The sequence below is a fragment of the Schistocerca serialis genome, chromosome 5 (genome assembly GCF_023864345.2).
Source record: "Schistocerca serialis cubense isolate TAMUIC-IGC-003099 chromosome 5, iqSchSeri2.2, whole genome shotgun sequence".
NCBI classification, from domain to species: Eukaryota; Metazoa; Arthropoda; class Insecta; order Orthoptera; family Acrididae; genus Schistocerca; species Schistocerca serialis.
The window spans coordinates 80,369,724-80,393,614 of record NC_064642.1 but is presented as its reverse complement, the minus strand read 5'-3'; the positions used below and the strand labels follow the sequence as shown (position 1 = coordinate 80,393,614).

At 40.2% G+C, this 23,891-nt stretch overlaps 1 protein-coding gene across 1 annotated transcript in view; it reads right to left on the bottom strand.

Annotated features, from left to right (window-relative positions):
* The window catches only part of LOC126480764 (mediator of RNA polymerase II transcription subunit 23), a 187,260-nt gene that overhangs the window by 127,794 nt on the left and 35,575 nt on the right, over positions 1 to 23,891 (bottom strand). Inside the window, exons 2-4 of the mRNA XM_050104054.1 lie at positions 21,716 to 21,960; positions 10,057 to 10,189; positions 2,035 to 2,217 (exon numbers count right to left, since the gene is read on the bottom strand). Coding sequence (XP_049960011.1) covers positions 2,035 to 2,217; positions 10,057 to 10,189; positions 21,716 to 21,960 — 561 coding nt within the window. The remainder of the gene's footprint in view (positions 1 to 2,034; positions 2,218 to 10,056; positions 10,190 to 21,715; positions 21,961 to 23,891) is intronic.

The following is a 23,891-nucleotide window of genomic DNA, read 5'->3' as shown; positions in this document are numbered from 1 at the left end:
TTGTTATATTAAACTATTTGTGTGTGGCATATTTTGAAACAGAAATACAGAACTGCTACAAATTCATCCAAAAATGTATGGGAAAACCTTCCAAATGCATACTTATAACGACCAACATTCCAGTCTCAATCCGTTATTGTGTTAATAATTTTAAAAAAGGCTAGTGGCCTCAAACTGTGACTGATTAAATTTTTTGAGAAGTCTTATAAAATGTAAATGTAGGTCCAGATTGAGCCAATGGCCTTGCCACAGTGGTCACACCAGTTCCTGTCAGATCACCAAAGTTAAGTGCTTTTGGGCTTGGCTATCATTTGGGTGGGTCACTATCCGGGTCTGCCGAATGCTGTTGGCGAACACGGTGCACTCGGCACTTGTGAGGCCAATTGAGGAGCGACTTGACTGAGAAGTAGCGTCACTGGTCATGAAAACTCACAACAGCCAGGAGAGCGGTGTGCTGATCTCAGGCCCTTCCATATCTGCATCTAGTAACACCTAAGGGCCGAGGATGACACAGCAACCGGTTGGTACTGTTGGGCCTTCAAGACCTGTTTGTCCGGTGTTTGTTTGTTGTTTGTCGATCTGAATTAAATTTTTATAATAAATCCCCACACGAGAGAGTTACATTTTGGAGCACTTAGCTGCCTACGGCTCAACAGCAGCTGGAAAAGGTGTACTTTCGTTACTGTTCTATAAAAAAAAAAAAAAAATCTATTTCAGTAAATACCAAGTGGCTGTGAAAACATTTAACTCCCCACTATTGTCATTCTCCTTGAAACACTAAAAATGCAGCAATCTGGAAGATTCTCTCTGAAATTTTTAAGTAGTGAAACAGTAGCCTACAGCAAGTTCAATTTTTCAGGAAATAGGAACGGACAATTGGATTTAATGTCCTGTTCACAATGAGGTTATTGGAGATGGAACACAGCCTCACAATGAACAACAATGAGTAAGGTAATCAGCCAACATAGCTTTTAGATGAACTGTCCCAGTTTTTAGGGAAACCAGACAAAACCTAAATATTTACTTTTGAATACATTATGGGAAAGGCAGTGATCAATGTCTTACAAATATTTACTATTAAAAACAGTCTTGATCACAATTTATTTATCAAGGTGCCCGGTTTCGACCACTACTGTGGTCATCTTCAGACGTACAAGTTGTATACAAAGCTTTAATTAGAGGCCTACATACATTAAAGAAAATACATAAAGTTATAAAGCTATAAAACGACAAATTACCATTGAGTAGGAACCTCTTTCTGTTGGAGAATCGCTACTGGAGAAACCAGTGCACGTCTTACTATATATAATGGAGGCTCCACCCACTTCTGACTGCATGATGTCATTACTAACCAATGAGTTATAAGTCGAATTACAATTTAAAATTTCTTAGTTAAAAGAACATTGTCAAGAATTAAAAATAAATACACACTAAACTTAGCTTATTAAACAGCTATTGTCAATTAAGAAGAGTTAAAAATATTTAAATATGTAGGAAAAATGAATTCGGTTTGGCAGTATATGGGTTGCCCTCCCAAGGCCTGTTAGTGAACCATTTGGAGCCACTGGTTGCCATGGTGAAGTTGGACGCTGTTGCAAAGATGAGGCAGCAGGCTTCTTTCCACTGAAGTTGTTGTAAAGTCGATAGTCGAACTAGTGGTTGCCAAGGTTTTGTGTAGGTCTGAAGATGACCACAGTAGTGGTCAAAACCGGTCACCTTGATAAATAAATCGTGATCAAGACTGTTTTTAACAGTAAAAAAACCTAAATATGAATGGCAGAATCAACATTCACCCAAATGTGAGTCCAGTGCTTCAACCACTGTGGCACTTGGCTCAGTTTGAGTCATTCTGTGAAGTGTAGTTGGTAAAGTAGCTAGTAGCAGGCTACCTACAAATGACGGGTACCCAGGCTCAAGTCCTACACTGACACACAGTTTGAACTTGACACACATGTTTTACAAATGTTTATATAAATTTCACAAATTTAGATTAAAAGCTTACATTTCAAAGACTAAATTAAACTCAATATTTACCCAATGTGGCCAGTTCTTGTTTTCTGGATATGCTTTTTGGATTTCATTAACAATGAAGTATCCTGGTAAGAGACAAGCATTTCTATCAAAAATATAATTGATGACATTCTCTAATGCTGTCAACTGTGGTACAACGGATGCCTTCAGGAATGGTGGAATTGTCTGAGCCTTTTCACGACAACCCTGCAGAAAGAACCATAAATATCAATAGTTAATGGTGCTTCCATGGCTCAATAAAAGTTAAATTTTTGTTACTGTTAGTTTAAGTGGCACCTTAGTTACTTAGAACTGATAACAATTCCACATTGTAAGAGGTACTGTTGAGGTACAGGAGAACAAAAATGAGAAGCAAAATGAATATGAATAATGAGCAGAGAAAAATCCAGTACGGCAGATCATCACAAAAAATTGACTATTTTATATCATAATTCTACACTAAAACAATGAAATTTTAGACAGTTCCCATACAATACAGACTAAAGATGAAGTTCCTTTACTGTTGTTCAAGTGACACCAAGAGGGCAAAAAAGGGAAAAGTAATATCATGACCGCCAACTCCAGCATCTCAAGCCGGAATGGAATTCCGACCCGAGATGCAAGAGTTGGCGGTCATGTGTGCATGAGGTGTGCTTGCATTGTGTGTGTGTGTGTGTGTGTGTGTGTGTGTGTGTGTGTGTGTGTGTGCGCGCGCGCGCGTGTGTGGCTCAAATGGTTCAAATGGCTTTGAGCACTATGGGACTCAACTGCTGAGGTCATTAGTCCCCTAGAACTAAGAACTAGTTAAACCTAACTAACCTAAGGACATCACAAACATCCATGCCCGAGGTGGGATTCGAACCTGTGACCGTAGCGGTCTTGCGGTTCCAGACTACAGCGCCTTTAACCGCACGGCCACTTCGGCCGGCGTGTGTGTGTGTTTTTCTCTTTACTGATGAAGGCTGTGGCCAAAAGCCATATGTGAGTGTCTTAAAAATCATGCCCATCTGCAACTTGATGTGTCTTTTTTATAGTTAGTACCGACCTATCTTTTCCTACATGGTTGAAAAATAATAACACACACATAACAATCATATTTGGCTGATGATATTTAACAGAAATAAAAGTTAAGTGTTATGGTGTGTGCATCAACACGAGAACTATGTCAGCTCCCCCTCCCCCAACACATGCAAAATGCCTCACAAAGAAATTTGGTGCATAACAGCAACAGACTGCATGCTCAAGATTTTGTTTGAGTACAAGAAGCAGAGAGGTAACATAAATTTATAAACATCAGGATAATTTTAACAGTAAATAAGAATGAGCTGTATAAAATATGGATGCCAACTTTGTGTCAAGAGACCACTGATCTATTACATTGAGATGAGAATTATGTTACCAACTGCAGATAACCAAACATTCAGGCACTGTATAGCTCATAATGAGTGCCTACAAATTTATGATCCACTTCAGCTTTCAATGCAGTTGCTGATTTACCTTTGACTCTGTCTCCAGCAGATGACAAAATGTCAGTGAGTAGTTTTATGCACTGATCACTGACTATCAGCCCAGAAGTTTTAATTAAATCCAAATCTCGTTTATGAGTTAGAAGTGTCTACAATATTTGACTTCAAACACATGACAATATGACAACAACACTGTTCATTTACCACATTTGAACACATTTTTCATCACAAGGCAGTTGACAGATAAAACACACAGAGAGTAAACAACAGAACAAACTCACACATATTTCATGCAAAAATTGCAATATCATACCTATCTGACACAAAAAGGGCAGCATTTACCCAACTGGAGCTTAACTGATATGACAGAAATGCTCAATGACAGACTGTGGGAGAAAAGAGAAGCTTGAAAGAAGCTCTGTGATGACCTGTATAAGGAGAAGCATTTCAGGAAGAAGAAGAAGAAGAAGAAGAAGAAGAAGAAGGGTAGTCCACAAGCCTGGTGTAATAAGTAAATTCAGAGATACAATGTGAATCTGAAGGCTGCACAGAGATCTCAGTAGCTGATACCTGAGTCAATAGTTTGAAACTCTTGTTCTAAGTGGAAACCCTGTGTCAAGGCTAAATGTTGAAAATAAGGCAGACAATTGATTGCATTTACTGGATTTATTTATGCATTTGTTAAGATAAAAACGTAAATACACAGTATTAATGTTCCACAATAAGATTAATTCAAGAGTTTGTTATGAATCAGCTTTTGGCTTCCGAGGCCATCACCAGATAACTTAATACTACACAATTAATCCACACTATTTCACCAGAGGTTGTAGATGTACTAAGGTAGGCTTTCCTTCAATCTGTGAGGCAAATTACATCTAGGTCAATCAGTTAGGGCTATAACTGTTTGACTGACTGAGTGTGAAAGGAGTTGGGAGACCGAAAAAGAAACATTCCACCTTTGATGAACATGCTCGGAATGAATGTTCTTCATAGAGGAACAAAAGGCAGAAAACTTAACATTATTCAAAATTCTGGCCATTAATAAACACCAATCTAAGAATCTTGACCTGGTCTTTATTTGACCAAACACAATTCCATTACTTGTTCTCAGTAAAGTAGCAGTGGCCAGTTAATGTGTCTCTCACCATTAGATAATATGAGTCTCATAACTGTTGCACACACACATTCTGCACACTCCTTTCTCCCCTCTGCCACCCCTCGCGTGTTCATCACATTTACCAGTTTGTCCTTATCATATAATAATCTGTGCGATTACTCGTTTGTACAATGCATCTGGCTTAACATTCATATACTTCAGTCTTTGAATAAACTGTAATATAAGATTTATTTGTTGAGAGCTTTTTGGGTATTACATTTCAATTTAGTTGTCAAAGTCATATATCTATGAAAAACAATCTTTATATGGCTATGAACCCTTGCAGAAATTGTGTGGACTACCTATTAAGTTACCTCTCGATGGCCTAGAAAGTCGAAAGTTGGTTCATAACATATTTTTAAATAGATATTATAGTAGAGCATTAATACTGCTTATTCAAGTTTTTAATATGTCAATGTCCCGCCAAGAACTGAAGGATGATTCCATAAATACACACAGGGTGTCCATAATTAAAGCTGCAGTTTCACAACATTGTCGAAAGAGAACCACTGCTCATAACGGCATCAAATTTGAACAACATATTACTGAGGCGGGAGGAAACATCATGAAATAAATAAATAAATAACTAAATAATGAAAATTTGACCAATTGATAGCACTTGTAAGCATCAAAGATGCACACCAACAGACAGACGGCACACAGCCTCCATTTGCATCCAAGACACCCAACATGACAGTCTCCATGAAGGATTGCACACTACTGGAAAGCTCTTTCACAAAAATAGTGACTGTGCACCAGTCACCCAGCAGAAGTTCCATACACTCAAAGGTAAGAAACAGGGCATTGGTCCAATATCTGCTAAGGGCCTGTAGAAGATGATTACAGAATTCAAGATGACAGGTTCTTTAGAAGTGCAATGTGGCAGAGGGAGGAAAGCAGTGACCTGATGTCTGTTGAAGATGTGGTCACAGTACTGCAGAAGAGATGAAGCAGTGATTTGCAAACATGTGGTGTATGAGGAATTGCCTGAATGCTGGACATGCCTGTGAGTACAGTGCATAAAATCCTACAAAATGTCCTGCACTGTATCCACAAAAAATCACATATGTTCAGGAGTTGCTTCCTGCTGACCTGCCAGCAAAACAAAAAACACTCGCTCTGGAATTTCTTGCTTGCATGGAAGAGGACAATGAATGGCAACGGGGCATTCTGTGGATGGACGAAGTCCATTTCCATCTCAATGTCAATACTCAAAATTGCAAACTATGGGCAACAGAAAATCCACACGCAAACCACATGGTACCACATCATTCTGCAAATGTGACCGTGTGGTGCAGGTTGACGGCATCATTTGTTGCGGGGCCATATTGTTTTGAGGAGATGAGTCCTGTGGGTCCTTTTACCTGTACCGTCACCGGTAAACACTAAGAGAGTCTTTTGCACACCAACATCATTCCAATCCTTGAACAGCATGGATGCATGGGTAGTACCATTTTTATGCAAGATAGCACACCTCCACACATCGCATAGGCATTAAAGCAGCTACTACAGAGACATTTTCGAAATGCTAGAATTACCAGCCACCATTTGCCCCCAGTTAGGCTGTCCAGAGCACCTGATTTTAATCTGTGAGATTTCTAATTGTTGAGTTACCTGAAAGAAGCTATGTTCAGTGCTTCAACTGTGAACATAGTTGAATTGAAGGCACACACTCTGCAACACATTCTGAACATGACCTCTGAGACACTTCAATCTGTTGTGGAACATGCTGTTTCTTGATTTCAAGAGTGGGCAGCATATTGGACAAGTTTTGCACCAGTCTCATGACAATTAGAAACCAATGTCATTTTGCTTTTTATGCTGTATTTGGGTCCAGGACAATTAAAACTGCTGTCATTTTGCTTTTCATGTGGTTTTTGGTCTCAGGACTATTAAAAGCAGATTATTCCCCAGATTATTCCCAACCAATATGGTATGACCTTGCCATGGTGGATGGGCTTACATTGTTAACTGTGCCACAACTGTTGACTGCCAACCTTGTGCAGTGATGTGCATTGAACAGCACACATGGTGTAATGTGCAACTCAAACCACAGTCATCATATTGCAATTCATCTGTCACCTGTACCCAAACCCACTACGTTAACATGCTTACAGCACTATCTATTGAAAAAAATTTAAATTTTAGTTTCTTTTTCCCATAAAGTTTACCCTTCCTCAATAACTTGCTGTTCAATTTGACGTCGTTTTTGAGCAGTGATTCTCTTTCTACAGCATTTTGAAACTGGAAGTTTATTTATGGACACCCTGTACATTAATACTAAAAATAACAAGTGGTCAGAAAGGGCAGCCAGTATTTATCTTCAGCCAGTGAAGTTCTAAGTACTGACAACAGAAACATATAAAAGTAGAGAAACCTATCTGGAATTGTTCGTTTCTTGTTGAGGTAGGAAAGAGGGAGAGGGTTGGGAAGGAGAGGCAGGTCACTCAGACCCCAAGCTGAGAGGGATTCGCCTGATTTAAGGACACCAAGATATAAAAGATATTTGTCTTCCTTTGCACACTACTGGAAGTTACACACATCAAAAAGTGAATGCTATTTACAAAACCTGTTATAACTGGATCGCACAGCAGTTAATCCGGGCATCACATCTCCTTATTTAACTCTGGTGGACATGAACAAACATTATAATGGAGCACAGGTTTGGATGATAACGAGCTGCCTGTTACCATGGAGTTTCTTACATGTGACATAAATGAATACAGTGGAAAATCCTGGATGGAATGTTGCAATATTATGAAAAGGATATTTGCTACTCACCATACAGCGCTAACGCTGAGTCGCAGATAGGCACAACAAAAAGACTGTCACAAAATAAGCTTTAGGCCAACTAGGCCTTTGTCAAAAATAGACAACACACACACACACACACACACACACACACACACACACACATATGCCCACAGTTTCTGGCAGTTGAAGCCAGAGACACTTTTTGTTGTGTCTATCTGCGACTCAGTGTCTCCACTATATGGTGAGTCGCAACTATCCTCTCCATAACATTGATGAATGAATACAATCAGTACAGGCGAGAAGGAAGGAAATTCAATCACATAACATTCCTAACCTTTTTCTGTCGTATTCTACAGCAGGCCTCATTCTAGATTATAGACTCCTGGTTGAAACAGTTGTACTTTGTAGTTGCAGCAGCTGCTATTTTGATTGTTCTGTTAAATATTTTGAATCACATTGCTTAGGCTGTCAACTGTATGGCAAGTTTAGTAAAAGTCCCACTGGACACTGATATATAAGACACATTATCAACCTACGTACCTGCTACTGTGTTCAAATGAGAAGCTGCAAGCTGCCGGGCAAACAATGGAAAATGCAAGACAGAAAACAACAATATGAAAAGGGTAAATTGCTACTCACCACATAGAGAAGGTCCTGAGTGGCAGACAGGAACACTGAAGAAAGACTGTTAGATACTATTTAGCTGCCAGACTAAGTCCTTAGTCAGACACAGTTAAAACAAAACACACACACACACACACACACACACACACACACACACACACACACATACATATATTAGCAAATGCACGACTTACACATACATGGCCACTGTCATCTTCAGACACTACGGCCTTAGTGGCCGAAGACTACAGTCACAATATGCATGTGTGAGTTATGTATTTTGTTTGGTCTACATCTGATAAAACACTTACTGTGACAGCTAATAATATCTAGGAGCCTTTTTTCTGACATGCCCATCTGCCACTAAATGTCTATGCAGTGAGTAGCAATCTATCCTTTCCATACAGTTTTCTCATGCTTGAATATGTCCGCCTTAGCATGTGATGAACATACCCATTTCCCAAATTATGATGCCACGTTTATTTCATGTTTTTGCATAGAGTTTTATGTGGAAATAAATGTTGAGTGCTGTCCACAAAAGTGAGAATATGTTCAGAAAAAGAAACCTCAATAGTGTCCAGTGTGTGTAAATGCAACATCTATCAAGTCACATTTAAATATCAAAATTATTTCTGTTCTCTCTACAAACTCAACTATAGTGACAATTCCAACACAGGAGTTTGGAGTTAGTAAGCAAAAATGGTTAAAGAGGAAAGGAACAAGTCATTGATAAGGAAAGGGAGGTTGTTTACAGTTTGAAGCCCCATCAACTTTGAGGATACTGGAATTGTACTATTATTTTATTCATGGCCATAATTTTCAGGAACTGCAGTATTACTTTTTCAGAAGAAATTTTAGACATCAGCTGCAAATAAATTTTTATTATCTTTATCGGTTTTGACAAATTAATTTGTCACCGTGCAGACTGGACACTCATAATGGAGGCAATCGGCTACAGTCTCTTTGAATTAATCATCCGTACATTGCAAAAAAACTTCAATCAACACAGTGATTTGTGGACACCGTGATCTGTGATGAAAACTTCATGTAGCGCATGAGCGCACTACAGTTCTCATAACTCTAGATGGAAAACAATGCAGAAGTAACAAAAAATAAAAATATATAAGAAACTATCAGCCTCGATAGAGGCTGATAGTTCCTTATATATTAGATTATCACAAATTCTGAGTGTGCTGCAATGTTGAAAGTACAAAAATAAAAATGCTCATGAGGAAAATTTAAGTGCAAGAACATCTGTGAAAGAGACTGAGACACCTTTTATATTAATGCAAAAAAATGGTTCAAATGGCTCTGAGGACTATGGGACTTAACATCTCAGGTCCCCTAGAACTTAGAACTACTTAAACCTAACTAACCTAAGGACATGTGTGTGTTGGGGTTTATGGGCGCTCAACATCAAGGTCATCAGCGCCCCTAAGGACATCACACACATCCATGCCCGAGGCAGGATTCAAACCTGCGACCGTAGCAGTCCCGCAGTTCCAAACTGCAGCGCCTAGAACCGCACGGCCACCGCGGCCGGCTATTAATGCACAAAAGGTTTTTCATGATGAGAAATTTATCATAGTACGTAATATTACAAATGACAGTACTCAACGCATATAAGTGATTTCTTACAAAAACAATCAATTTTAGCCACTAGCTCCAAAATCTTGCAAACTTTAATTTTTTAATTCCTTTACATGTGCATCCTCCTGCCGCTCCTTGGTGAGTAAATTTTTTATCTATCCAATTAGATTAAGATATGTTGCAAAGACACATGCTGGCAAAGAAGAATACAAGATTTCACTTTGTGCATGGCTGCATGAATTTATTCAATCAATTTTTTTCCTCCAAAGCTATACTGTTAAAAGATAAAGTTTCTACTGGGCAAAATTGTCAGTCCTACAAAGTGCGTAACATTTTTAATATGACAAAAGAGTTCATGATGAATCATTGACTTTTCTCTTCTTTTCTTGTAAATGTTACACAATGTGTTGACTAAATAAGTTACTAAATTCACAATTTAAATATAAAAAACTATACCTTCATAATCTCTCGAACACCCTTGTAATCGACACCACCAATAATGCGACGAATTAAGCTGAAACACTCAACCCAAAAATCTCCAAGCTGATACTGCAGTTTCTCACAGCTTAATATGCATTCACAAACCATCCTATAAACAGAGTTCAGTGTATCAGTATTTTAGTATTGCAGTTTCAGAAAATTACACTACGAGATTTTGAAAGTTACTTAATTTATTGATTACTTTGTGGTCAAGATATTTACATTTCGAACACATTATACTGCATACATAAGCAACTGACAATTTTAGATTTCTGATTGTAACACTATAATTCATGTTGTTTGCAAGTACATAGATCATTTTATGTCTTCTAGTTTCATCCACATCACATACATAATAAAATAGACTGGAGTATACATCATTTTTAAAACATCAACAAAAATGAATAATTGTTTAAAATCAGCTGTGTCGCATATTTAAAATATGTAACGACTAACAGGCAGTAGAACAGAAGCCAGAACAAGTAAGTTCTTTTGAGAATACAAAGGCGATGTCGCAGGATGGGCATTGTCCGGAAATGTGACGTAGAATCACAAGGTATCACGTGAGATCACATGACAAAGCGCGAGGCACTACTCAAGCATTGGTGGTAACCTTATATGGTAATATATGAGGGCCGGAAGGGCGGTGGCCAGACGCCAACGTGGTAGGGGCTGACGCAGCCTATAAAGGCAGTAGCGGCGGCACCCTGAGGTTGAGTTCAGTTCTGACAATGGTCCAGGAGGGACTTCCATGCAAGTCAGGCCCGGGGCTTGGACTTGGGTAGTTTTGTTCTGGCTCTGAATTTGCCTCGTACCATCCTCCATAGGTGTAGTTACAAGTACAGGAATAGTGTGTCATTTATTCAGTTTTGCTCCAAACACACAACTAAAGATTGCAGTAATCCAAGCCTTGCTTGTTTGTTTGCATATTTCTGACCGAGTTCTGTAACTCCTTCAAAATATCCTGTTAGCCTTCTCCACGTCGCTAACTGGACAAACCATCCTCTCTTTCCTTATGTCATTAGGCATCTAGACCGCTCACTAGATGCAACATATAAACAAAAATTTGGTACCAGGTGTAGGGTTCTGTTCATCGTGGATTAGCGTGCAATTATCACGCCATGAGTTATAGGATCAGGTCACCTGCTTTGAAATATCAATCCTACTCAGCCTAATGTCACGCAAAACGACAGAACGGCTTTGGGAATTCCCTCTTGCACTACTTGGATAACCCATATGCAGGCCAGTGACAGAGCTAGGAGTTAAAGGAGCTCTCGAGGAGGAGGAGGAGGAGGAGGAGGAGGAGGAGAAGCCAAGGAACAGGCGGTGCCAGAAGAAGAAAGTAGAAGAGGCCCAGACCAAATGGTGCAGCCTCAGTAGCAGATAGACAGTGCCTGAAGCAGAAAGAAGAAGAGTCCAGGACCAAGTGGTGCAGCCTCGGTAGCAGTAGACAGGCAGCACCTCGAGAAGACAGGAGACGAGACCAGGAGCAGCCCAGCAGAAGGACTGCACCTGGGAACACAGGGGTCGACCCATAAGGTGGCCAGGGGCAGTGCAGCCTCAACAACAGCCACAGCAGCAGATAAAACAGAGCCCAGGGTCGAAGCGGACATCCTGGAAGGTGGTCAGGGGCTCCCGACAGTGGCATGTGGTTGCAGATGGCATGTAAGGGTGATCCCGGGGCAGCATCAGTTGCAGAAGGCAGCACCAGTTCGCAGACACCGATGTGAGAGCAGCCAGCAGCAGCGGCAGCTGCAGAGGGCAGCGCGGGGTCACAGGCGACGTAGAGGCGGTGCAGCGGCACCAACAAAGATGGACAATGGTGTGGGCAACACATGGCACGGAGCAGGCTATGGCAGCGGCTGCGCATACAGATGCCTGACCTTGCAGTCAGTGGTGCAGAACAGCAGAAGGCACACATCAGCAGCAACAGCAGTGGTGACAATGGCCAGTGGCACAAGTTCAACACTTCATCGCAAACGATGCACAGAAGAAACGGCAGCAGTAAGAAATTCCATGGTGAGTTGAACAAAAATTAGCAGGCATGTCACGTGATGGTGATAATATTTCACACACAGGCACTGACGGACATGAGCAACCCATTAGGCAATTTGTTAATTTGTCAGGTGTGCTAAAATTAATACTCTAATCTTTCGATGGCACTAAGAACACTCTAAATGAGTTCCTTGATAAATGTAATTTAGCATTTGAACTTGCTGACCCAGAGCTGCACGATACTCTTTTGAAATTTTTTAAGACTAAAATAGTGGGCTCAGCACGTAATAAGTTGTTATTCAGAGACCTAAGTGCCACATGGCAAGATGTGCGAGCCATATTAGTAGAAAACTATGGCAGCAAAAGGACACTTCACTACTATGCTTGTCAACTGTTTTCAAGTCGGCAAGAACATGGGAAAAGTATAGCACAATGTGGCTCAAGGTTGGATACAATGCAACACCACTTCAGGGAAGCTATTAGAGGTAACATGAGAGAATCAGAGTTAGGAGGTAGCCCTGCTCTTGTCTGGCAATTAAGCCGAGCTGTGTTTATCCAGAGCATTTATGATGATAGGATAAAGACCATTGTGTGAGCACACCGCAAACAGTTAACGCTAGCAGAGGCAATAGAGATCGATCTGATAGAGGAGAGCATGAAAGCCTCTTCCCGTGAAAAGATGATCACCCTAGGTGGTGGTGCCATGATGCAAAACGGAAAGAAGGGCTCAAAGTGCTTCAAGTGCAGGAAGCCGAGCCATATCAAACGAGATTGTCATAGCAATAAGATAATATGAAAAGTAGAGCCCATTGCACCAGGAAATTGCAAGGAAAATGATCAAGTGCCAGTGGTGAAACGCTCACAATGTAATTTGGCAAGTTGTAGGGGCCCATGTGTGCAGAATAAATCTGTAACATGCCAAAGAAAAGGTCATTATGCAAGAGACTGCCCAGAGGGCGCTTGCCATATGCAGAATTCATATAGGAAAGGTAAAAGCCAGGAAAACTAAGTAATGGGGTAAGAAAGCAGTCGTCTTAAGTCCTGCCCGGGAGAAGATATTAACAGTTGAACGCAAGAGCAAATATGAGTTTGTAGAACTGGACTGTGAGGAAGATATTAATCATCGCTTGAGGTTTCTCACTGATAGTGGGGCGCAGATAAGTCTAGTTAAGAAAAGTAGTCTGGAAAAGATAATGCAGCTGAACATATTAGGATGTGGGGAATCGCTAATACTGTTGCAATGACAGAAGACAAAGTAAACCTCGGATTACAGGTGGGAAGCGAAATGTGACTGAGGCATTGCTCCCATGTAATTGGGGAAGATGTTGATTTTCCTTTTGACGGGCTGGTGGGCTGAGATGTTTTCAAGGAAAATAGAGTCATAATCAATTATGCCACTGGAAGTCTGTGGATCCATAGTGAACGAATCGGAATGAAAATGGAGCGAGATGACGACAGAGTCAGTGGGTGAGCTCTGCAGAGTAACTTTGAAAGAGAGAGAAGGCTCTATCGACAAAGGCTTAAGGGCGAAGAAAGACACTTGTGGAAAGGCGAAAGTGAGTACTGACAAAAAGTCATTAGCAGTTGAAACACAACAGCAGCAGTCAACAGGGATTGCCAGCGAGAAGCAAAAAGGGCAGAACCCAAATGTTAACAGTGTATCACTGATAACAATTTGACCGCGAGAGGAACGGGTGCGTCGGATAAAAATAGAGTTGAGCGGAATGACGGAGGCTATCATTCTGAAACAGGAGAGCACAAAGGGCATGTATCTATCAGAGGCATTAGTAAAACTAGAATTGGTAGAATGTCTAATAAGTGTCCTGAACACTACGGAGAAGTGTGTGTCAGTAGAATGTCCACAGGTAGTAGCCGAAGCAGTTCCACGTCGGAAATTGTTAAGAGAATCCTTCAGAGTGAATCATGTAAGTAAAAGTAAGCCACAGTTGAAGATGAGAATAAGTGTCGTGAAGGAAAATATTCGAGTGAGCCATTTAAATGCCAAAGAAAGGGCAGCAATTATAGAGTTATGCACCATGTTCAGTGACATTTTCCATTTGCCGGGAGACAAATTGTTGTACACAGACAGTATCAGGTACGAAATTAAACTGCTGCCATAAGTGGAAGATACGATGATAAGTTCGTGACCCTACAGAATACAGCAATTACGAAAGGAGATACTCCAGTGTGAAATTGAGAAAATGTTAGAGGATGACACTGTAGTACGTAGCAAGAGTGGGTGGAGCTTTCCATTAATAATTTTGCCTAAAAAGAAAGATGCTAGTGGAATGCAAAAGTGGCAAACAGCTGCAGACTACAGGCGACTGAATGAGATCTCCCTAAATTCAAATTATCCATTACCAAGAATAAATGAAATCCCTGGTGGTCTTGGAAAGGTGAAGTACTCCTTGACCCTGGATGTAGCGAAGGGCTATTATCAGGTTTTATCAGATGAACAGGATCGAGAAAAGACGGCTTTCAGCATGCCGTATGGGCATTATGAGTACAAAAGAACGCCCATGGGACTCAAAACAGCTACAAGCTGTTCACCTACCTGGACAATGTGGTCATATCTGGTTCCTCCTCAGAAGAACACAATATGCGGCTGGCAGAGGTATTTGAAAGACTGAGACTTCACAATTTAAAATTACAGGTGGAAAAGTGTGAATTTTTGCCAACAAAAGTGTGCTACTTGGGCTATATTATATTGGCTGAGGGCTTGAGGCCAGACCCACAGAGGGTCAATGTAATAAAGAAGTACCCACAGCCCAGAACAACTAAGCAATTAAAGGCATTTCTAGGACTTGTGAGATACTACTGACATTTTATAAATGACTTCAGCAAAATCACGAAGCCAATACACAAATTATTAAAGAAAGAAGCGCCTTACACCTGGGGCGTTGAGCAAGAGAATGCTTTTCAGTATTTGAAGGAGAAGCTGATAAGACTGCCTATATTGCAGTATCTGGACTTTCATAATTACGACTGACACTAGCCAATCAAGCATCAGAGCTCTGCTGAGTCAGGGAAAAATTGGAAGTGACTTACCTATTGTGTACCATCGAGGACACTAAACAAGGTGGAAAGAGGGTACAGTACAACTGAAAGGGAGAATTATTTTAGACACTACGTACTTGGCAGAAAGTTCTTGATAAGTACTGGCCATAAATCTCCAAATCAGTAGGTAGTATACCAGATCCTTCATCCAGACTGATGAAGTTAAGGTTGAAGCAGGAGGAGAATGATTATCAAATCGTGTAAAGAGTGGCAAACAGAACAAGGTTGCAGACACGCTCTCGCGAATAAGACAGGTCAGGGTAGCAAGAGTGCGACCGGAAGGCAACAGTAGCCTAGGTCAAGAATATGGCAGATGCGGAAGCCGTACTGCAGGCAGGGACTCACAGGCAAGCGAACACAGCAGGGCTGTTGACGCACACGAACAGCCAGCAGTCATGGGCGACAAGGACACAGGACACAAAACAGTTGAGCTGAGGACTATGAAACATTATATTCGGGAGTGTGAAAACTGTGTCAGTGATATAGAAAAGTATATCAGGACATGAGAGAGAGCTAAGTCTATAATGACAGAAGAAATAAATGAAGGTGGAAAAGCTGCAATATTAAAACAGTTTCACAATTTTTCCATCTTCCATTGGAGGACACCAGGGCATAGGAAGGATCTACGCGTGAATAAAGAAACACCATGTGTGGAATGGTATGAAGAAAAAGATATAGAGGAATACAGACGAAAGTGCAGAAGTTATCAAACAACAAGTTCACTCGGAAAAACACAAGGATGCCTCTAGAAATCATAAAAATACCTGAACATGTTTTCGAAAGGTGTGATATTGATATAGTAGGGCCATTAAATCAGACGGACAGTGGAAGCAAGTATATTCTAATGTTTCAAGATACGCTGACGAAGTGTATGGAAGCTGAACTGATTGACAGGCATGATGCCGATACAGCTGAACGCGTGCTAGTTGAGAAGATTATACTGAGGTATGGGATACCATCAGTATTGTTAAGTAATATGGGAAGTAATTTCATGAGTGAAACGATGAACAGAGTGAGTAAATTGCTGCATATTGAAAAGATTCAGACAACCAGCTACACCCCCAAACAAACATATCGTCAGAAAGGGCGCACTGAACGTTAATGGAGATGTTGCGGCATTACATGAATAAAGCGCAGCCAAATTGGGACAGTTGGGTTCCATTTGCAGTTTTTGTATACAATACGAGACCGCACAATGCAACAGGATATATGCCACATGAGTTGTTCTTTGGAAGAACATGTAATATTCCAGGGATACTGTAGAAATATCCAGCTGGAATGAGGTTATAATTTTGACAATTATGTGGCAGAGCTAAAGGAGTGTATGCTTGAAATGCACTGGTGAGCGAGAGCGCATAATGTGCAATATAAAATAAAGAATATCGAATACAATGACAGAACACAAAATCTCAAGAAATTTCAATGTGGGGATAAGGTTCTGTTGTTTGATGAGAGTATACAAAAAAGCAGATCATGTAAGTTACACATGCAATGGCGAGGTCCATACACAGTAGTACGAACAAAGGGGCCTAATGTGGTAATCTGCCTGAAACGAAACATGCATCTTACAGTTCATGCAACAGATTGAAGGAGTTTTTCTAATTCCAGACGCCGATATCGTACTGCATCACCAGAGTTATCTTCCTGCTCACAGGGATTGAGCACACCAGACAAGAACCGTACACGCAAGTAATGAAGTTCCAGATGTCACCAGAACTGTATTACATTAACATGGAGCAAGCGAAAATTTACAGTGTAACTTGGAAAATTCTGAGTTATTTCAACTTGATGGAACTGAATGGAAAATTTGCGCACACTGAGGTTCTTGCGAGGTGGGAAATTATGTATTGTAAGGATATATTAGCTTTACTGAACATGAGTGCAACAGAGTGTAAAAGTGCAGAGTTTGCAGTAAATTGGCACATAGGTCAAAACTGAAAAGGTGCAGGGACTAATTGGGCAATTAGCACAGCATGAACTCTAGATGAAGATGGCACTACCTACTCCAAGGAGAAGGTAGATGTCTTAGAAGGAGAACAGAAACAGCTGCTCAGACTTTCGAAGGAGCGAGTGACTATAATTAAAGCTACCTCCACTAGTTTTAACCAAATGGTAAGCTCCTTAGTAAAAAATGAAGAGATTATCATGCATGGAATGAAAAAATTAAGCCAACACATAGTAGAATTTGAGAATATTACTGACAAAGGGTTCCAGAAAGCAGTCATTTTGATCACTGTTAATGAGCAGTTAATACAACTCACAGGCATATTAAATGAGCTAGATTGGGGATACAATGTGTTAATATCAGCAATTGTTAACACTCAGAAAGGCATTCTGGAGCTGCACCCAATCAATCCAGTGCAGATTGTGAAGTACCTACCTACAACTGACAAAAGATGACATCATGGATAAGCAGTTCCCTGTTGCACTTACTGGCAACAGTGGTTATCAATTGATCAGAATTATTGATATGGATGTTTTCATAGTTGGAAACACCTTAAGTTATGTGTTGAGTATCCTGATAGTAGAGGACAACGTGTACAAACTCTACCAAATACTACCATTACCATCACAACTGGATGGAACGAGGCATTTATTTATACATATTGCCCCTGAGAAAGAGGTACTGCCAATTGATGATGCGAAACGGCAGTATGTGAAGTTAAATAACAAGCAGTTACAGTGTTAAACAGTAGCTCAGAGCCACAAAATATGTAAACAGGATTTCATTCTCTTGTTTATGTATGATCATGAGATATGTGAGGCGAAGATACTGCAACCAGTGCGAGAAGTTCTGAAGGATTGCGAGCAAAAGTTAATATTACTGAATGAAAGTCTGTGGACACCTCTAAGTAATAATGAATGACTGTTTATTGCCCTGGTGGATGAGGGTATTAGCGTCATCTGTCACGAAGGAAGACCCACAGATATTGTGCTCGGAGGTAGAGGGCAATTGTAATTTTTAGGTAAATGTCACGGATACAAGCTCAAATGGTGGTACAATCTGAACATATAATACAAAAAAATGTCCCTAGTAGTGACACTGTGCCAAACTTGGTACTGAAATAGAATGCTGCATAGTAAACAACAAATGCAAAAATACGAGTGAACTTAAGCTAAATTTCCCGATACAGCCTGTAATTAGGCAACTAAATGACCTAACTGCTGCAGGACAAAAGTTGGATGAGTTCCAGAGTGACATTGAGCATCAGAAGAGAAGTGTATTCAGCAATTTCTCGTTAAGTCAGGTTTCTTTCTGGAGTTTCATGGGCTCTGGTGTGGTAATAATAGGAATTATTTGTTGACTATGCAAGTACTGTAAATGTTGCAAGGACTGTTTTAAAGTTGTATTCAAAATAATAGGTGATGGCGGTTGCAGAAAAATGTGTATTAAAAATACGACCATAAATCAGTGTCCAGATAGAGATGTAGTAAGGTATCACCCTAGGAGGAGGACATCAGAAGACAATGAAGAGATAATTGATAGACCTGTAGTGCCTGCTGGACATGTGTGAAGTGATGTTACACGAAGTATCTGTCAAAGTGTTAAAACGAACAAACGCTGAAAAGGTTGACATAGTGTCATTGATAATGAATTTGACTGTAAATATGACTGTAAAGAAAAGTGTAATCATGATATGCAATGTCCCCTGTTGTAAAGTGAAATGTATGTATAACAATGTAACATTGATGTATTAAGTGTGAAATGTAAATGTGTTCTTTTATAGGAGAAAACTGATTTATACTTATCACTGTGGAAAACTACGCATTTATGTATGTCGGAGAAATATTGTAAAACATATGTGTACGCTTTCCATTACAAGGAGTGAATAAAACATGTAAGAAAGTGGTATAAAAATTTGTAGTTGCTGAGGACAGAATCTACAAATTTCTCCCTAAGGAGGGAGGTGTCGCATATTTAAAATATGGAACGCCTAACAGGCAGTAGAACAGAAGCCAGAATGAGTAAGTTCTTTCGAGAATACAAAGGCGTCGTCACAGGATGGGTGTTGGCTGGAAATCCGACTCGGAATCACGAGGTATCACATGAGGTCACAAGACAAAGTGCAAGGCGCTACTCAAGCATTGGAGGTAACCTTATATGGTAACATACGAGGGCTGGAAGGGCAGTGGCCAGATGCCAATGTGGAAGGGGTCGACATTGCCATACAGGCGGTAGCAGCAGCACCCTGAGGGGAGTTCAGTTCTGACAGCGGTCCAGGAGAAACCTCCTTGCAAGTCAGGCCACGTGCTTGGACATGTGTAGTTTTGCTCTGGCTCTGTTCACATCTCTGAATTTGCCTCGTACCTCTCTCCATGGGTGTAGTTGCAAGAACAGGAATAGTGTGTCATTTATTCAGTTTTGCTCCAACAAGCAATTAAAGACTGCAGTTATCCAAGTCTTGCTTGTTTGTTCATATATTTCTGACCAAGTTCCATAACTCCTTCAAAATATCCCGTTAGCCTTCCCCATGTCACTAACTGGACAGACCATCCTCTCTTCCCTTATGTCATTAGGCATCTAGACCGCTCGCTGGACGCAACAGCTGTTAGAATTACTGAGCCAGTAATTACAGAGCCAGTTTCATGGGAACACAGGTGCAGAGTGGCAATGTGTTGCAATGACCAATTGTCATTGGCAACCCTGACCAAATGTGTGTTGAATGCTGTGGAAGTGTACATGGCTGAATACAAGGGAGCCAGCTAAGCACTATGCCCCATTGAATATTGGTCGGTGCAGATGGGAATTGCAGCAGTGGAAGCCTTTATAAAAACTGGTTCTGTCACAGAGGCTCAGCAGACATTGTGACGAAACAGTAATGGCCGCCATTTGGCTGTACCTGACAAGCACAGTATTTTCAGGTGGGTGACACAGTGGAGGGCCACGGGCAGAGTTTTGAACTGGCAGTCATAAGGCAGGGGAAGACATATTTGAACATGTGAAAACCTGAAATTAGAGCCACATCACTTGAACATAGTCCCACACATTCAGCAGGGCAACAGGCACAAACATTACATCACAATGTCCGATGTGCCGCTTACCAAACGATTTCAAGTTTCATCCATATTAATTGAAGATGGTTCATGAGTTGATATATTAATAGGCAAAACAGACTTGTGAACTGCACTGATATTCTTGCAACAATTAATGGAGACACACTGTTTCTTTGCCTACTGTTGATGTCCAATGAAGCAAACTTTTTCAGGACCAGATATGTTAATAAGCAAAAATTTTTGTAATCATCTCGGAAAAATATACAACGTTTACATGAAAAGCCCCGGGTAAATCCAAAAGTTGCGTGGTAAATCGAGTTGGCAGCACCCTATTTTTTTATGACATGTAGCAACAGTGAATGTCGACCACTATTGCAAAATGTTGCAGAACTTCCTGATTCCAGGAAAAAAACGAACAAAGATTGGATTTAATGTCCTGTCAACATCAAGGTCATTAGAGATGGAGAACAAGCTCAGATTGTGTGAAGGGTGGGAAGGAAATTTGTCATGCCCTTCCAAGGGAATCATCCCAGCATTTCCTGAAGCAACTTAGGGAAATCACGGAAAATCTAAATCTGGATCGTTGAATGCGAGTTTGAACCATCATCTTTCTGAATTTGAGTCCAGTGTGCTAACCACTGCACCATCTAACTCGGCCTGATTCCATGATTACGGACAGTAGGGCTGCTGACGTGGTCATCTCACTCCCCAGATTTAACAGCTGCAGATTACTTTCTGTAGAGTTATGTGAAGGAATGGATCTGTGCCAATCGTTTGCAAACAATTGATGGAATTAAGACTGTCACTAGCCATGAAATAAGCACCAGTCCACAGGATACGTTAAGACAAGTTATGGAAGGCTTCCTCCAACACCTTCATTAGAGTATCCATGGAAATGGGTGACATTTAACGGTGTAATGAAATCTACCAAAATGTGTTACATACCGTACTTTAGAAACTGACAATTTATGTCCTTGTATATCATATTATATTAAATTAACTAATTGCATCTGTCAAGTTTCTGTTACATTTGAAGTTGGTAGACACAGTATGTGACCCCATGTACAAGTTTAATGCGATTGCAGAACACTGATCTTATGCATTTTAATGGCTTTTTTTTTTCCAAGTCTGATAAAGTCTTATTTTCTTATCATGCAATAACCCCCAACAATTTACATTACCTGTGTAAATTTCAATATCTGAACTCCCCTACACCTCTAGGTATTCATTGTTCCCTTCATTATCAAAATAAATAATAAAAGGACAAAACATGTCGCACCAATCTATCGCTCAGCCTCATTACTTAAAAATGAAGAACATCAATATCTCTTTAGAGTTATGGCAGCATATAAATCAAGTGCAGCATAAATGGTATACTTTTATGATGATTCTTTCATGCATTCCAATCCTTTTGTTCAGCAGTTTGTATTAGTTTATACTGTTTTCTTCTATAGTGTATATCCAACAATGTAAGAAATAAAAGCTCACATTTGCATGTTTTCGTTGAATTTCTTGCACACTGCCCAGCAAATATTCATATTAAGTAACAGGAAAAAAGTGGCAAAGTAAAGTTACACTGTATTTTTACCTTGCTGGAAGGACATTACTTGTGACAAGATTCTCAAGAAGAGAGAGAAGCAGTTTCAAGCGGCTGTGATTGGTCATTCCAGCTGCTGTCACAAGATATAGCTTTACAGCTGCCTCCACTTGTTCTGCAGGCAGCCCTGTCAAAGTTGTTTGCAGCTCCTGTTGAAAAGTTTGTATTTTTGCAGCCTCATATTCAGGTCGATGCACTAAGCAACAGCTGAATGCTTCCTCCATCATGTCCACTTTCTGTAAGCCAGAATAACAGGTTTACAACTTGTTCCAATACGAAAAAAAAAAAAAAAAAAAACAAGGAAATTGCAAACACAAGTGACCGTGAACATACAACTACTAAAACTTTATTCTCCAACACAAAATTAAAAAGAATACTATAAATTGTTTTAAAAATATAAACATGGATCTAAAGCAGTTGTCATTTAAACATCTAAAATATTCAATAATTCCCACTATAAAAAGGTTTTAATCATGCCTTTGACGGGCAGGGCTCATCTTTTGACAAGACAATTTTTTTCTTCCAACCAACATAATCAATTGTAGCTCCCACTTTCCCAATGCATCAAAATAAGGCTCTTGTAACTGTCTAAACTCTATGGACACATTATATATATGAAATATCTGTATTAAACTGTGTATTAATGAAGAAGCATTAGGACTGTCATGCATTTTATGTATACTCCGAACAACTGCCAACACAGATACATCCATATGTGCATACATGCACAACTGGACCACTGATTACATGACAGCATTATAAGGTGCACATTCAAAATAAACATTTTATACTGAGAGCTATGATTAATATCTGCTTATAGTGTTATTATATTACATTATTTGTGTTCAATGAATGCTTCATGGGATCCTAAATAAGCACTTTCATAAGCAAAACACGTTTTTTTTTAATTTTTTTAATTTTTTTTTTTCTATATACATGCTCCAGCTATTCACGTTATAGTGCCATACTTAGCTACTGTTTACCTACTGCTACATACTTCACATTCATGTAATTGTCATAATTATTATTCGACATCCAATGCTAGATAAAAGCCTCTTGCAGGCTTTTACATGGTCTCTGGTTACACTGACGGCCACTAAAATCGCAAGATCATGAAGGTATTAAACTAGCATAAAGGTAACTACATGCTGGCATATGCAAACCATTAGCATTTCAGCGCAATCATGGAAGTTAGGTAATAATAACACCATATACAACATTTATGTAAGAAAACATTATGGAGAGGATTTCTCATTCAGATATTTCAGCTGAATGTTGTTTGTTTGTGAGAAGATCATGTCACGCCTCTTGCAAGAAAGAGAAACATGTACAAGCACATGCCATAACTCAACAGCCATAGGATCGTTGCCTACTGAGACTGAGGTTTCTCGTACTGCTATATTGCTGCATTTTTTGGTTCATACCTGTGACTGCCCTGTGAGTAATTGAATTGATGGGTTCAGGAGGACCAGGCAGAACATCTATGGTCCCACACAACTAATGACAGAGCGGACATTCTTTGCTTGGCCATATTGGATCTTACAGCCTGTCACATACTTTTAGTCAGAAAATGTGCTTCTTTGCAGCAAGGCAAGTAACCAAAGAGACAGTGCAAAATCGTCTGAAAACCACAGACTATCACCAACACAGTCATTGTTGTGGCTTCTTTTACATAGCAACAGAGAGAGATCTGCCCACAATGGTGAGACCGACATGCAGGTGGCACCATATCATCTTTTCAAATGAGTTACAGTTCTGCGTACAGCACGATGATAGACATACCAAAGAGTGGAGGATCTGAGGCAATGCCATATTGCATTTGTCGCCACCATACAGGTCAAGTAATCAGGTCAAGCACTTCGTGTGATGGTACGGGGTGACAATGGGTACATAACATGATCAACTGTTTCATCCAGCCAGTAGTCCGATGGCAGCCGTTACATTTCTGACTTGTTAAAGCTAGTCACCGGGCCCTGCCTTCAGAGTCCCTACAATGTTATCTCTCAACAAGATTATGCAAGACCGCATGTTATCTTTGCTGTCCTGGCTTATCTTCATGCAGGGATGTTCAACTGTTGCCCTAGTCAGCATGTTCTACAGATCTTTCACCCACTAAAAACATCTAGCCACAGGTTACTGACACACTGGCACATCACCACTCCCCAAC